Source organism: Mercenaria mercenaria, chromosome 6, assembly GCF_021730395.1.
Source record: "Mercenaria mercenaria strain notata chromosome 6, MADL_Memer_1, whole genome shotgun sequence".
NCBI classification, from domain to species: domain Eukaryota; kingdom Metazoa; phylum Mollusca; class Bivalvia; order Venerida; family Veneridae; genus Mercenaria; species Mercenaria mercenaria.
Window position 1 is genome coordinate 36,993,796 of NC_069366.1, and position 15,572 is coordinate 37,009,367.

At 34.4% G+C, this 15,572-nt stretch overlaps 1 protein-coding gene across 1 annotated transcript in view; it reads right to left on the bottom strand.

Moving 5' to 3' along the window:
* Positions 1 to 12,451: 12,451 nt before the first annotated feature.
* Positions 12,452 to 15,572, bottom strand: part of LOC123549083 (A disintegrin and metalloproteinase with thrombospondin motifs 18-like) — a 106,226-nt gene continuing 103,105 nt past the window's right edge. Inside the window, exons 23-26 of the mRNA XM_053546759.1 lie at positions 15,210 to 15,354; positions 14,068 to 14,105; positions 13,645 to 13,722; positions 12,452 to 12,589 (exon numbers count right to left, since the gene is read on the bottom strand). Coding sequence (XP_053402734.1) covers positions 12,452 to 12,589; positions 13,645 to 13,722; positions 14,068 to 14,105; positions 15,210 to 15,354 — 399 coding nt within the window. The remainder of the gene's footprint in view (positions 12,590 to 13,644; positions 13,723 to 14,067; positions 14,106 to 15,209; positions 15,355 to 15,572) is intronic.

The following is a 15,572-nucleotide window of genomic DNA, read 5'->3' on the forward strand; positions in this document are numbered from 1 at the left end:
TTTTCCTCAATTAAGGTGAAATGTGGCCGTGTGACCTGACTTGAGTTGGTGTGACTTTAAACCGAACAAACAGTATAGTCTTTACCATGATACAGTTGACTTTTCTGTTTTCATTTAATGAAAAGGTATTATTGAAGAATTCAATCCCGTTTGTTTAAATAATTTCTTACAAGCAGTGCTCATGGGGTTTCTCTGTACTCTTCTAAGAACATCACCCGCTTCTGTCGATGTTTGACTCGGATGGGCAGTTTAACTATACTTACTATTTTCTTGCTTCCAGATATAGATATTGGTCTTTCATTTAGTGTTTTATCTGTTTTTGTTTGAATTTCAATGTTTCTTTTGGAGAATATTGTAGTAAGTGGTAGCATATGCTGTCATTTGGTCAGTTTTTTACCTATTACGTAGCATATTTTAAACATTGTTTTTCAGCAGGCATAGATCTGTGTATAGATCATACTTCTTGATGAAAAATGTAAGATTAGTTATAGATTTCTAATTTATAAATCTAAAGTACATAAACTTAGTTACATTTTAAGTTAAAACTTAAAATTACATGATCTTTGGTATATTAAGTTACAAATGTAAAGCTGCATAATAAAGTTAGGTATATTTAGTTAGGCTCCAGCATGATCGTTCAAACAGATATCTTGGAAATAGTGGGTGAATTTAACAACCTTCTTACCCCCTTGTACTTGATTGAGTATTTTGGTTTGACAAGAATAATTGTCAGCTTCACCAAGCACAATGTTATACACAAACAGTTTGTTGTTTTAACAAGTATTACTTATTTGATATGTCTCATTATCCTGCCTATATTTGAAAAGAAAAGTGAGTTGTATTGGTAAAAGGGCTTCTCTTATACCAATTCATTTTGAATATTTTTTTTGCGAGTTTTCTTTGATTTATTCCAGTTTTATCTATGATACCTTTGTGCTTGTTTCATGCCTGTTGTGCTAGAGACACAAGTAGATGTGTTACCCCTGATAGACTTGTTTAAGTCAAACTGCAGGTGTCATAATTATGTAGATTACATGAGAAATTTGAGAAATTTATGCAATCTTATTTTATTCAGCAAAAGATTTACATGAATATGAGGTAATTGTTCACACACTGTACTTAAGACACCAGGGATTTTCATTATGGACTGGCTTATTGGGTATAGCTACCAACTAAACACTTGATAAACTAAATATAATATACAGTCAAACTTCATTTGATCAGGCTTGACAGGACTGGCAATATTTGTTCGAGTTATCAGTATTTGTTCAAGCCATCAAACAATATACATTTTACAGGGATTTTAATGGGACCTGACAATAAGTTCGAGCGAAGGGCAGCGCTGGAATTATCTGAGTCAAAGGAAACAAAATTTGGACTGTAAATTTGTTCCATTGCAAGTACTGTAAATAAGTTATTTCAGCATTGTTTGAAAAAGCTTATGTTGGAATGTTTCCAGCATAATTAAAGAACAGAATAACTTAAATATCTTAATAATTTGTTAAACATTTCTAAGACTTTGTTGAGTCTGAATCTCCAAAGTGCTAATGGTTTATAACCTTAGAAATATTTAGAACGGTATATTCACAGACAGATTGTATACCACCCTGGTAGATGCCACATTTCATAACAAAAGTCAGTGTGTAACAGATGTTTAAGGTCATCTGACACAATTATTTGCCTTCATGCTTAGCCTGAAAATATGCATTTATCTTTCAGGCAATTTTTTTAGAGATAACAAATCTGTCAAGTTAGGATTAGTAGAGGTCAATTTATATAGATGTCTGAGAAAAAGTAGACTTGGCAGTATGGCTGCTTTAGACAAGTAGTTGTTTAACAAAAGTGACCATTATTACTGGGTTGTGTATACTTTCTGTTCAGATAAAATAGGGAGCCAGTATGGTTTTATAGCAACACAGTTGGAAGTGTTCCTAATTATAGTCCAGTGAGATCCCTCGCAGACAATATTTATAAAACAGGAACGATCTGTCTCCTCCCAGCTATGTACAGGAAATATTTCGAACTTCGAACTAAAGTTTCAGATGTGTTATGAAATATTTTATTTAATAATTGCTATTATATAAACTAAGTTATAAAATATTCTTGGTATACAGTTCACGTTTTCTTTTCATCTAATACAACCACCAAACAGGATTTACTAAGAATGTATCAAAATCGATGCAGACAAAGTCATTTTGTTAACATAGTACTTTTTGATTAAAAGATTAAAATTACAATAGGTGAATAATCTAGTTCTGTCAGGGGAAGGCATCTGTTTATGTTTCTTTGAATTGTATTATTTTTTAAATTATTTTTATATTTTATATTCGATATATGCAGGAAGTGTAGTGAAGTATTTCTGAAATTGTTGAATGGGTTATGACTGACCACTCTTTTTTATTAAATGTAGTTGTATTACTTCCATTTGTCTTTTTCATTCTTTAAGGTTTACAAATGTATTTTGTTTATAAGGTCATATATAATTATATTTAGCATTTGGTTCACATCTCTTTAGATATTTTTCATTTGTCTAGCACGTTAAACCTTCTATTAAATTACATTTTTATCAAAATTAAGCCATCATGCAATTTTTAGTGTATAATTAACCTTTAGCCTGCTGGCGGCAAGTGGTTCTGCCTATGTGACCAATGCAGACCAAGATCAGCCTGCATGTCCATGCAGTCTGATCATGGTCTGCACTGTTCGCTATTCAGTCAGTAGATTTTCAGTGATAATAAATGGTATTGCCCAAATTGAATGATGGACTAGTCCATTTTAGAAATTTAGCAGGCTAAATGTTAATGGATCTTAAGAGTCTTGATGTATTCATGTGTCTGTTTTGATGTTCTGAGGTCGGCTTTTACTGCAAATGTACAGTTGAAATTTATCTGTCATAATATATGAAATATTAACTAAACCTTTAATTCACTAGATCTTTTCTTGAGTATAGCATCCTTTCATGAAGTTTATGGGTCTTTCAGTATTTGATTTTTAATTTAAAAGCTATACAGTGAAAAGAAAACTTTTTGTGTGTGCATGTAGTCAGTGATGTTCTTTAAGTTTATTTCTTCTCTGGAATCCCAGTGTGATGCAATAAATACCATCGGTACATATTCCAGCAAGCTTAATTAGGCTCATGGTGGTCATCCCACAGGAATTGTGGCCTGAAACACATTTAAGTTTCAGTTTATGTCTCACTGATTTGAGCCGTGCCATGGGAAAACCAACATAGTGGGTTTGCGACCAGCATGGATCCAGACCAGCCTGCGCATCCGCGCAGTCTGGTCAGGATCCATGCTGTTTGCTAACGGTTTCTCTTATTGCAGTAGGCTTTAAAAGCGAACAGCATGGAGCCTGACCAGACTGCGCACATGCGCAGGCTGGTCTGGATCCATGCTGGTCGCAAACCCACTATGTTGGTTTTCTCATGGCACGGCTCATTTCATTTTATGTAATGCTTGTTTTTCTAGGGGGCATGCTTAAATTTGCCCTTGTATGTACATCTGTCTGTCTGCCTGTCCAAATTTGTGTTAGCATATCTCAAAAAGTAAATAAAATAGAGTCATTTAAAATTTAGAGCCTCCCTGCACATACTCTAAAACATACCTCCCTATCTACTGTCCAGAAAAATGCTATGCTAGGAGACAGCGCTATTTATGAAAACGTATCCCACCATGAGCTGTGACACTGTATCGCTTTCCTTATATAGCTTCTTTTACTCCAAAATGACCCAGTTTCCACTTTAACCTGGATTTCATCAGCATGGTTTAACATAGCTCAGGTAGAAAATGCAGCATCTGGTTTTTTAGCTCACCTGTCACAAAGTGACAAGGTGAGCTTTTGTGATCGCGCGGTGTCCGTCGTCCGTCGTCCGTCCGTGCGTCCGTGCGTCCGTAAACTTTTGCTTGTGACCACTCTAGAGGTCACATTTTTCATGGGATCTTTATGAAAGTTGGTCAGAATGTTCATCTTGATGATATCTAGGTCAAGTTCGAAACTGGGTCACGTGCCATCAAAAACTAGGTCAGAAGGTCTAAAAATAGAAAAACCTTGTGACCTCTCTAGAGGCCATATTTTTCATGAGATCTTCATGATTATTGGTCAAAATGTTCACCTTGATGTTATCTAGGTCAAGTTCGAAACTGGGTCACGTGGGGTTAAAAACTAGGTCAGTAGGTCTAAAAATAGAAAAAACCTTGTGACCTCTCTAGAGGCCATATTTCTCAACGGATCTTCATGAAAATTGGTGAGAATGTTCAGCTTGATGATATCTAGGTCAAGTTTGAAACTGGGTCACGTGCCATCAAAAACTAGGTCAGTAGGTCTAAAAATAGAAAAACCTTGTGACCTCTCTAGAGGCCATATATTTCATAAGATCTTCATGAAAATTAGTCAGAATGTTCACCTTGATGATATCTAGCTCAAGTTCGAAACTGGGTCACGTGGGTTTAAAAACTAGGTCAGTAGGTCTAAAAATAGAAAAACCTTGTGACCTCTCTAGAGGCCATATTTTTCAAGAGATCTTCATGAATATTGGTCAGAATGTTTACCTTGATGATATCTAGGTCAAGTTTGAAACTGGGTCACGTAGGGTCAAAAACTAGGTCATTAGGTCTAAAAATAGAAAAACCTTGTGACCTCTCTAGAGGCCATATTTTTCATGGATCTTCATGAAAAATTGGTCAGAATGTTCCATTGATGAATCTAGGTCCAAGTTCGAAACTGGGTCACGTGGATACTAATAGGTCATTAATCTAAAATAGAAACAACCTTGTGACCCTCTAGAGCCGTATTTTTCATAGAGACTCTATGAATATGGCAGAATGTTCTCACTGCATGAATTAGTCAATGATGCGAAATGGGTCCAGTGGGGTCAAACAGGTCAGTAGATCTAAAAATAGAAAAACCTTGTGACCCTCTAGAGGCCATATTTCTGAATGGATCTTCATGAAAGTTGGTCAGAATGTTCACCTTGATGATATCTAGGTTAAGTTCGAAACTGGGTCACGTGCGTCAAAAACTAGGTAAGTAGGTCTAAAAATAGGAAAACCTTGTGACCTCTGTAGAGGCATATTTTTCAATGAGATCTTCATGAAATTGGTCAGAGTGTTTACCTTGAGATATCTAGGTCAAGTTCGAAACTGGGTCACGTGGGGTTAAAAACTAGGTCAGTAGATCTAAAAATAGAAAAACCTTGTGACCTCTCTAGAGGCCATATTTTCATGGATCTTCATGAAATTGGTCAGAATGTTCACTTGATGATATCTAAGTCAAGTTCGAAACTGGGTCACGGGCCGATTAAAAACTAGGTCAGTAGGTCTAAAAATAGAAAAAACCTTGTGACCTCTCTAGAGGCCATATTTTCAAGGATCTTCATGAAAATTGGTCAGAATGTTCAGCTTGATGATATCTAAGTCAGTTCGAAACTGGGTCAGTGGGTTAAAAACTAGGTCAGTAGGTCTAAAAATAGAAAACCTTGTGACCTCTCTAGAGGCCATATTTTTAAACGAGATCTTCATGAAAATTGGTGAGAATGTTCACCTTGATGATATCTAGGTCAAGTTTGAAACTGGGTCACGTGCTCAAAAACTAGGTCATTAGGTCTAAAAATAGAAAAACCTTGTGACCTCTCTAGAGGCCATATTTTTCAATGGATCTTCATGAAAATTGGTCAGAATGTTCACCTTGATGATATCTAGGTCAAGTTCGAAACTGGGTCACGTGGGATACAAACTAGGTCAGTAGATCTAAAAATAGAAAAACCTTGTGACCTCTCTAGAGGCCGTATTTTTCATGAGATCTTCATGAATATTGGTCAGAATGTTCACCTTGATGATATCTAGGTCAAGTTCGAAACTGGGTCATGTGGGGTCAAAAACTAGGTCAGTAGATCTAAAAATAGAAAAACCTTGTGACCTCTCTAGAGGCCATATTTCTGAATGGATCTTCATGAAAATTGGTCAGAATGTTCACCTTGATGATATCTAGGTTAAGTTCGAAACTGGGTCACGTGCGGTCAAAAACTAGGTAAGTAGGTCTAAAAATAGGAAAACCTTGTGACCTCTGTAGAGGCGATATTTTTCAATGGATCTTCATGAAAATTGGTCAGAGTGTTTACCTTGAAGATATCTAGGTCAAGTTCGAAACTGGGTCACGTGGGGTTAAAAACTAGGTCAGTAGATCTAAAAATAGAAAAACCTTGTGACCTCTCTAGAGGCCATATTTTTCATGAGATCTTCATGATTATTGGTCAGAATGTTCACCTTGATGATATCTAAGTCAAGTTCGAAACTGGGTCACGTGGGGTTAAAAACTAGGTCAGTAGGTCTAAAAATAGAAAAAACCTTGTGACCTCTCTAGAGGCCATATTTCTCAACGGATCTTCATGAAAATTGGTGAGAATGTTCAGCTTGATGATATCTAAGTCAGGTTTGTAACTGGGTCATGTGCAGTCAAAAACTAGGTCAGTAGGTCGAAAAATAGCAAAACCTTGTGACCTCTCTAGAGGCCATATTTTTCACGAGATCTTCATGAAAATTGGTGAGAATGTTCACCTTGATGATATCTAGGTCAAGTTTAAAAGTGGGTCACGTGCCTTCAAAAACTAGGCCATTAGGTCAAATAATAGAAAAACCTTGTGACCTCTCTAGAGGCCATATTTTTCAATGGATCTTCATGAAAATTGGTCAGAATTTTTTATCTTGATGATATCTAGGTCACATGTGCTCAAAAACTAGGTCACTATGTCAAATAATAGAAATAATGGCGTCATACTCAGTTCAACACTGGGTCATGTGGGGATAGGTGAGCGATTCAGGACCATCATGGTCCTCTTGTTTTATGACTGAACCTAACAACCTAGTTTGCTACCTTAATGACATTTCTAGTAACTTGATCTACATCACACCAAGACAAATATTTTGATGTGACCACATTTTGTTTATTTCGGTTTTACGGCGCACCAACCAAGTATAGGTTATATGGCGCCAAACAGAACTACAAATTTTGGTTTCACATCTCATTTACATCGAAATAAAAACACGAGGTATGGAAATGACCACATTTTGAGATTTAAGCATGTTTTAATGATATTACACAGTGACCCTTATAGTCAAACTTCCAACATGATTTAATTTGGACTTTATCAAAAATTCATTCCTACAACACTGCATGAAGATCATGCAGAAAAAAGTGACCCCATTTTGAGATTTAAACATGTTTTCATGATTTTATACAGCTACCCAATTATTAAAACTTCCAACAGTACCTTGACTTTATCAGAAATGCATTCTGACCACACTGCATTAAGATCATGTAGAAAATCTGGCATCTAGAGTGTTAACAAACTTTTTTTTCTATAATTTGACCTACTGACCTAGTTTTTAACCTCTGATCATCTGGTTTAGAACCTGATTGAGATTTTCAAGACAACTATTCTGGTCATGTTCTATAGAGATCAGGTTATGAAGTAAGGCTTCTGGAATATAAACGAGGTTTTTCTATTATTTGACCTTGACATCTAGAAGATCTAGAATCAAATTCATTTCAGATTCCATTCTGGCCAAGTTTCATTTAGATTGGGCCAAAATTATGGACACATTGTGCTAATTTCGGCTAAAATGATAATCAAACAGTAACTGTTTTCAAAACTTTTTATTACAAACTTGACTTGAAATCCCCACAAAGTCAGCATATATGACTGTCATATAGTGAGTATTAAAGTCAGCTGTCGGTAAAAAGATATGTCATACATAATGGTACAATAAAATTAATGATTTGTAGACAAAAAAACAACAACAAAGTATTACCTAGAGTAAACAATACACTTAAAGGTAATTTTGATTAACTGCATATTAAAGGGACATTCCTAAAGATATACATGTCAGTATCATAATTTTCAAAAGCAAACAGCCTGATTTATAGTGATAAGTTGATATAACAAATCAATCAATATGATTTAAAGTGACAGTCTTTAATAAAAAAAATCATCAATTGATATGATTTAAGGTGATCATTACATTTCACAAATTCATCAGTTTTTTAAAAACAGTTTAACAGTTTAAATCCCAAATCAATATGTTGGACTGAAGCAGATAGGTAATATCACAAATAAATCATAAATACACCAGTATGATTTAAGGTGTTCATTTATAAATATCACAAATAACTAAATATAAATTAACATGAAAGTTTATTTGTAAGCTATGAAGTAAAGCTGAATTTCTTCCATTCTACATCAAACTTTTACTGCATTGCAAAAAAAAGTGAAATTACTCTACTGGGTACTTGAATGCTTTAAAGGTAAGTACTACCTAATTTAAAGTACACTGAATTTCTTTATTTCAGATTTTTTTTCAAACAACTGCCAACAAATCAAAATAGTTTATTAATTACATAAATGACATACATCTGTAGGCATATTCCTTTAACAATGAAAAATAAAGTTTCAAACAATGTACAATAATGGACTAACACAAAACATCATACAAACACAAAACTGTACTACACTGGCAAATCTGGTAAGTATGGATTTTGCATCTCATGAACAGAAAATGAAATGACATCAAATCACTGGCTCAGTATTTTATTTAAACACTGCAATAGAGAAAACATACTTAAAGATGTTTGAATAAAGTCAAGCAAGGAAAACAATGAATCCTACAAAGTGAAAACTGGCCTGTTTGACATACTGAAGACAACCTTTTATTTTTACTGTGTTGTTCTAGACCAAATGTGACAGTCAATCCTAGACACAAGCATGGAAAAAAAGCCAATATTTATTCTGTGATGTCATCACTAGCAGTGCAATGAAACCCTGACAATTCTGAAAACTATTTAGTAAGTTTTTCACAAGCAGAGCAATATAACACTGGTAATTCTTGAATTTACTTTGTAAATTCATTACTGGCAACAAAATAAAACCCTGACAATTATTTGAGCTGCACCATGAGAAAACCAACATAGTGGGTTTGCAACCAGCATGGATCCAGACGAGCCCGCAGTCTGGTCAGGATCCATGCTGTTCGCTAACAGTTTCTCCAATTCCAATAGGGTTTAAAAGTGAACAGCATGGATCCTGACCAGACTCCGCGGATGCGCAGGCTGGTCTTGAAACTTGAAACTTGAGAATTTTCTTAAACGCCTATTTCAACACACAAGGCATCTTCAATGGCGTTGTACACTCATGCATTAAAAACAGTAAAAACAATTCATCAGTATTAACACAAAGTCTTGATTTGCTTCAATGTAATTGCTGTAGTATGAATTTTAGAACAATGAACAGTAGTCTTTGAAGAAGTGAGTTTTCAACTGCTTTTTGAAGATTTTAACTGATTCACTTTGTCTGAGATTTAATGGCAGTTCGTTCCAAAGTTTTGGTCCAACCGTACTGAAGCTTCTGTCACCGAATGTTTTTTTCTTGCTATAAGGGACAACGTAGCATCCTACTGATGATTCTGACGAACATAGTGTACGTTTTGAAATTTTACTAGACTGGATCTGGATCCATGCTGGTCGCAAACCCACTATGTCGGTTTTCTCATGACACGGCTCATTTAATGATAGTAACTCACTGAATTTATCACTAGAAGTGAAATTATAATACCCTGATATTTCTGATTCTAACTTAATGAATTCACCACTAGCAGTGCAATATTTTACTAAAAACCTAACAATTTTTATAAAATTTATGGAATTATCACTAACAGTGACGGAAAATGCTAAAAATACTGATATTTACTAGATTAAGTCATTGTCAAGTGCAATAAAACCTTGACATTCCTGGCATTGAGATAAAACGCTGCCACTTCTGATACTTGGTAAGTGAAATAAAACCCTGATAATTCTGACATTACATGGTGCAGTAATCACTGGCAGTGACAATTCTAATAAAACCCAGACAATTCTGATAGTAAAATTGTGAAATGTTTGCTAACATGACATAAAGCTGTGACAATCCTTATATTAACTCAATGAATTTATCACTAACAGTGAAATAATACCCTGACACTTCTGATATTTACGTAATGAATTAATCACTAGCAGTGAATTTTTTAATGAAACCCCAACAATATTTATACAACCTTTGTTAAGTCAACATTTACAGTGATACAAAACCCTGAAAATCCTGATATTTACTTCAACCTAGGAAAAATCATTGCCAACAATGATATGAAACCTTGATGTTTCCAACATTTTCTCACTAAATTCATCACTAGTAGTGGAATAAAACCCTGATATTTGTGGTATTGTATTTATTTGATTAATTCATCACTAGCAGTAAAATAAAACCCTGATATTTGTGGTATTGTATTTATTTGATTAATTCATCACTAGCAGTAAAATAAAACCCTGATATTTGTGGTATTTATTTGATAAATTAATCACTAGCAGTAAAATAAAACCCTGATATTTGTGGTGTTTACATGATGAATTAATCACCAGCAATGAAATAAAACATCTGACAATTCTGATATTTGTTCAGTGAAGTCACCATTAAGGAAAGAAAAAATCCCTGATATTTCTGATAATTACTTAGTTAAGTGAACACTTGCTGTATATAAAACCCTTACAATCCAATATTCACTTTGTGAGTTAAACACTAGACCTGAAAATTGTGATATACATGCGGTGTAAGGATCTTACATGTTACCCTGAGTTAGACAGGACTTTCCCTACTTTGTATGCTTTCTAATCTGTACTGTCCTGAGGGTTGGGAAAACTGTCACAGGCAGACCTGTAAGATCTATTTTTTTAATTATTACGTTATAAAATAGATTGCATTGACAAACAGAGATATAATATCATTTTATGACAAGTACTAAAGTACAATCAAGTGCCGGCTATTTAAGACAAGGTTTTCTTCTATGGAATAACAGGAATATCTATCCCTGGCACATAAAAGGACAACTGTATGCTTTCCCCGCTGGACAGGCAAGAATACAGTATTGTGATATAAAGTAACTGCAATATCATTAAACATAAAGGATATAAAGCCAACAGTAATAGTGGTACTGCAATAAACATGATTATAATATTACATGGTATTGTAAGAGCCATTTGCAAAATATGTTACGACTCGCAAAAATTGTTCTAATTGTTCTGTGTTTGCTTTGTAGCAGGTAAAAGTATAAAATATAAAAGATAAGATTATTCATTTGTTTATAGGATACATATATCTGACCATTTATTAATGAGGACCATGAGGCCAATAGAATTTTAAAAAATAAGGCATATTCAAAATGCGACAGTGTTCAAAGTTTAACAGTGTTCTGTGTTTACCTTGTTCAAAATGTAAAAAAGTTCAAAGCGTGTATTCCAAGTGTAACATAACTTCAAGTGTACCAGTACAGTAGATCAGGTTTTACTACTAAAAAAGTTCAAAGCGTGTATTCCAAGTGTAACATAACTTCAAGTGTACCAGTACAGTAGATCAGGTTTTACTACTAAAAAAGTTCAAAGCGTGTATTCCAAGTGTAACATAACTTCAAGTGTACCAGTACAGTAGATCAGGTTTTACTACTAAAAAAGTTCAAAGCGTGTATTCCAAGTGTAACATAACTTCAAGTGTACCAGTACAGTAGATCAGGTTTTACTACTAAAAAAGTTCAAAGCGTGTATTCCAAGTGTAACATAACTTCAAGTGTACCAGTACAGTAGATCAGGTTTTACTACTAAAAAAGTTCAAAGCGTGTATTCCAAGTGTAACATAACTTCAAGTGTACCAGTACAGTAGATCAGGTTTTACTACTAAAAAAGTTCAAAGCGTGTATTCCAAGTGTAACATAACTCCAAGTGTACCAGTACAGTAGATCAGGTTTTACTACTAAAAAAGTTCAAAGCGTGTATTCCAAGTGTAACATAACTCCAAGTGTACCAGTACAGTAGATCAGGTTTTACTACTAAAAAAGTTCAAAGCGTGTATTCCAAGTGTAACATAACTTCAAGTGTACCAGTACAGTAGATCAGGTTTTACTACTAAAAAAGTTCAAAGCGTGTATTCCAAGTGTAACATAACTTCAAGTGTACCAGTACAGTAGATCAGGTTTTACTACTAAAGAAGTTCAAAGCGTGTATTCCAAGTGTAACATAACTTCAAGTGTACCAGTACAGTAGATCAGGTTTTACTACTAAAAAAGTTCAAAGCGTGTATTCCAAGTGTAACATAACTTCAAGTGTACCAGTACAGTAGATCAGGTTTTACTACTAAAAAAGTTCAAAGCGTGTATTCCAAGTGTAACATAACTTCAAGTGTACCAGTACAGTAGATCAGGTTTTACTACTAAAAAAGTTCAAAGCGTGTATTCCAAGTGTAACATAACTTCAAGTGTACCAGTACAGTAGATCAGGTTTTACTACTAAACTCTAAGGTATCATCACTCTCTATTTTGAAATGTAAGAGCATTCACAAATTTCAGGAAGTTAAGGGTAATTTCCAGTATTTTCAAAACTGTTATTCCAGGAACAGTGTGTTATTCGAAACACAACATCTTCCTTCACTTTTCATTTTCTCCTCAATGAATATACAGCAGAGTAACATGTTTCTTTCACTACTGCTGTAATATGCCTTCTCCAAATACCGAAGCCTTTGCTGGAAGATACCATATGGGTATTAATAATGAAAGAATGGTAAATGGCCATAAGCAATTACTGGTACATATTGATACGAATTAATTGTGAACCAGTCTATATTGATATGATTTGTAAACCAGTCTATATTGATATGAATTGTGAACCAGTTTATCTTGATATGAATGGTGAACCAGTCTCTCTATTTTTCTAAAATTTACTGCGTTTTTTGCCAGTTTGTAATTATATGAAAAGGATAGCTGATTATGCCAATTACTATGGATCTGTCTCTGTTTTGTTTTGCAAAACTACATTTTTCAGTGCAAAGTCAGTGTGCACATCTTATTGAAATTATTTTTGTTTATCTGTTCTTTAAATGCTTATTGACACAGATACACACCTTACCTACTGTACTGGTGAAATGTTAGAATCAGGTCCTTAAATGAAAACGAATGTAGGGCCTACTCAGCTTCTATCATGTGTTTTGTTGAGTTATACATAGCACCCACATAATTATAGGTCATATGGCAACTTTGACGGTAGAGGAAAACCACAGGTGCCCCTCCATGCATTATTTCATAACAGGCAGGTATCTTGAAAGAATCACCTTCCGTAAGCCACATGACGAATTAAACGCCCCGAGTGATGCTAAAACCCATATCGGTGAGGGACAAGTGATTCCAAGTCAGCCACCTTAACCACTCAGCCACGGAGTCCAGTCTATGACATGTGAGATTTTAAAATTCTATTCATTCGTTAAACAGGTTAAATAACTTTTGTTACAAATGTTACAGTAATAATCACTGCACAAAGCTTTTACCGTAAATACAAAATAAACAAAGTTGCGTGTAAACACAGAAGTGTTTTAAGGTTAAAATACTACACACTAATAACACAGAATGAATATCTATATATAACGTCGCTAAAATGCCACAAGTTTTTTTAAACATATTGAACATATAGCAGTCACTCAATGACATTCATTTGTGACATGTTACAGCTCTACACAGAAAGTTAGTTTACAGTATGTATTTTGTGAATTTAAATGTATCTGACGAGGATTTTCTACTTTAATACCTTATCATAAAATAGTTTAGTGAATGATGAGTAAAGATCTAGTACATCTTTAAGAAACACATTTAAACACAATCCTCTCTATTAAACATATGCATTATAATATTATTTACCATTGGGTGTACTAGCAGGAAGACTCTCACTAGTGGTTTCGTCCATATCTAGCATTATGCTTGTATATGCATGTACAATTCTAAAACACCACTATTTTGTATCACTTGGCACTTACTGAGTATTCATTTTAATTTTGTCAATTTGCCAAACAAAAGACAAAAGTAGAGATCGATGTACAAGAGTCTGGATGACGTTGGTACAGATAACTGAGTACACATGCACTAAACAATCCAACTATCATTATCTTTTGTGACAGGAGCGACAACATTTGGTCCCATAGAAAGAATGATTACAAATATTGTGCTTGGGTACCAGATAACACCACGAAAACTCATCTAAACACTGAGGCCCTAAAATACAAAACAGAACAAGGTAAAGTGTGTGCAAGACTAAATTATCAGGATATTAAATTTTGTTTTTTATTTGTTTTGTTGAATTTAACATGAAAATGTCAGACGGCAAGTTTCAAGCTTTTCATTGCAGAGGTAGATCCCTCTGCATTATATGAGGCAGTTGGGGAGGGGGGTGGGGGCTGAGTAGAACCTCCAAACCTGGGCAAACCAGCTGGATGGCTTCTTTGAAAGAATTCTACTCGGCAAGTGAAGTAATGAACTCAAAGCAGTGAGGGGCAAGTGATTAAAAGCCAAAGCAAGTTAAAACAGGAATATTGTTTTTTTTTTCTAAGTATCCTGTTTTCTCATATTTTCGGGGGCCTAAGGGGTTGTTTTTATTCCCAGTAACAGATTAACCATTTCTTAAACAGCATTTAGGTGTTATTTTGTAGAAAATTCACTTGTCTTTCAGATGGAGCCATAAAATGTTACAGAAATTATCCCATTTAATTATTTTGTTACAGTATTTGATACCACCCTTACCTGCAGAAATGGACCAAGAGTTTCTCGTATTCCCGTGGATTTAGATTTGACTTTCCATCACAAATAAGTTGTAATTTCAAACATTAAAATTACCATTGTGTAATAAAAAGGCATAATCTGTAGTAAATACATCAAGAAATATGAAAATTAATTGCATAATGAATAATTTATGGCAAATTTGCTAACACCACCAGAAAAAAATAAGGATATTTTTGAAAATTCAGTAAAATGCCGATAGTTTAGTCAATTTGCATTCAAATCACTTGAAATTTTCAGTGTGTCAGTTTTGTACCATTTCTGTATAGAAAATAACAGACTTTAAATTATTTGACAACTTTAAGGAAAAAGAAAACCAGAATACGAGAAACCCTGAGAATATGAGAAACAGGGATACTTTAAATGACTCCATAGTTACACAGCATTCCTTGTAAAATTGTGACAAAATTTAATTGGATCTTAATGTTTTCTCTCAAATTTTACTTGGAAACAAATATTTACTTTTAAATCCTACATGGATAAAAACACTTTCTTTCAAGATTCAAACATTTCAACCAAATCTTACTGGCTTTCAAATCTTACCTGGATCCAAACATTTTCTTTCAAAACAAGTCTGTGTGTCTAGAGGCTTGACAGACTGGTCACAGTTAGTGGCAAGCTTCCTATACTTCTGATGCATACAGTGAACCAGTCGCGTCTGCTTCCCACTTCCACAGGAAACTGAACACTGAAAGTAGAAGAGAACCCATTTTTCTAAAGGATGACATTTAGTAGTATTTTATATATAAGGTGGCAATCTCTCATTCTTTTAATTAAAAGTTGTCAGAAATGACAGTATCATTGACTTAGGAGCCTTTTTGAGATTTGCACTGTATCAATGACTTCGGAGGCTTAAGAGAATTGCACTGTATCAAGAACTGTGAATTACTGTGAATATATCATACA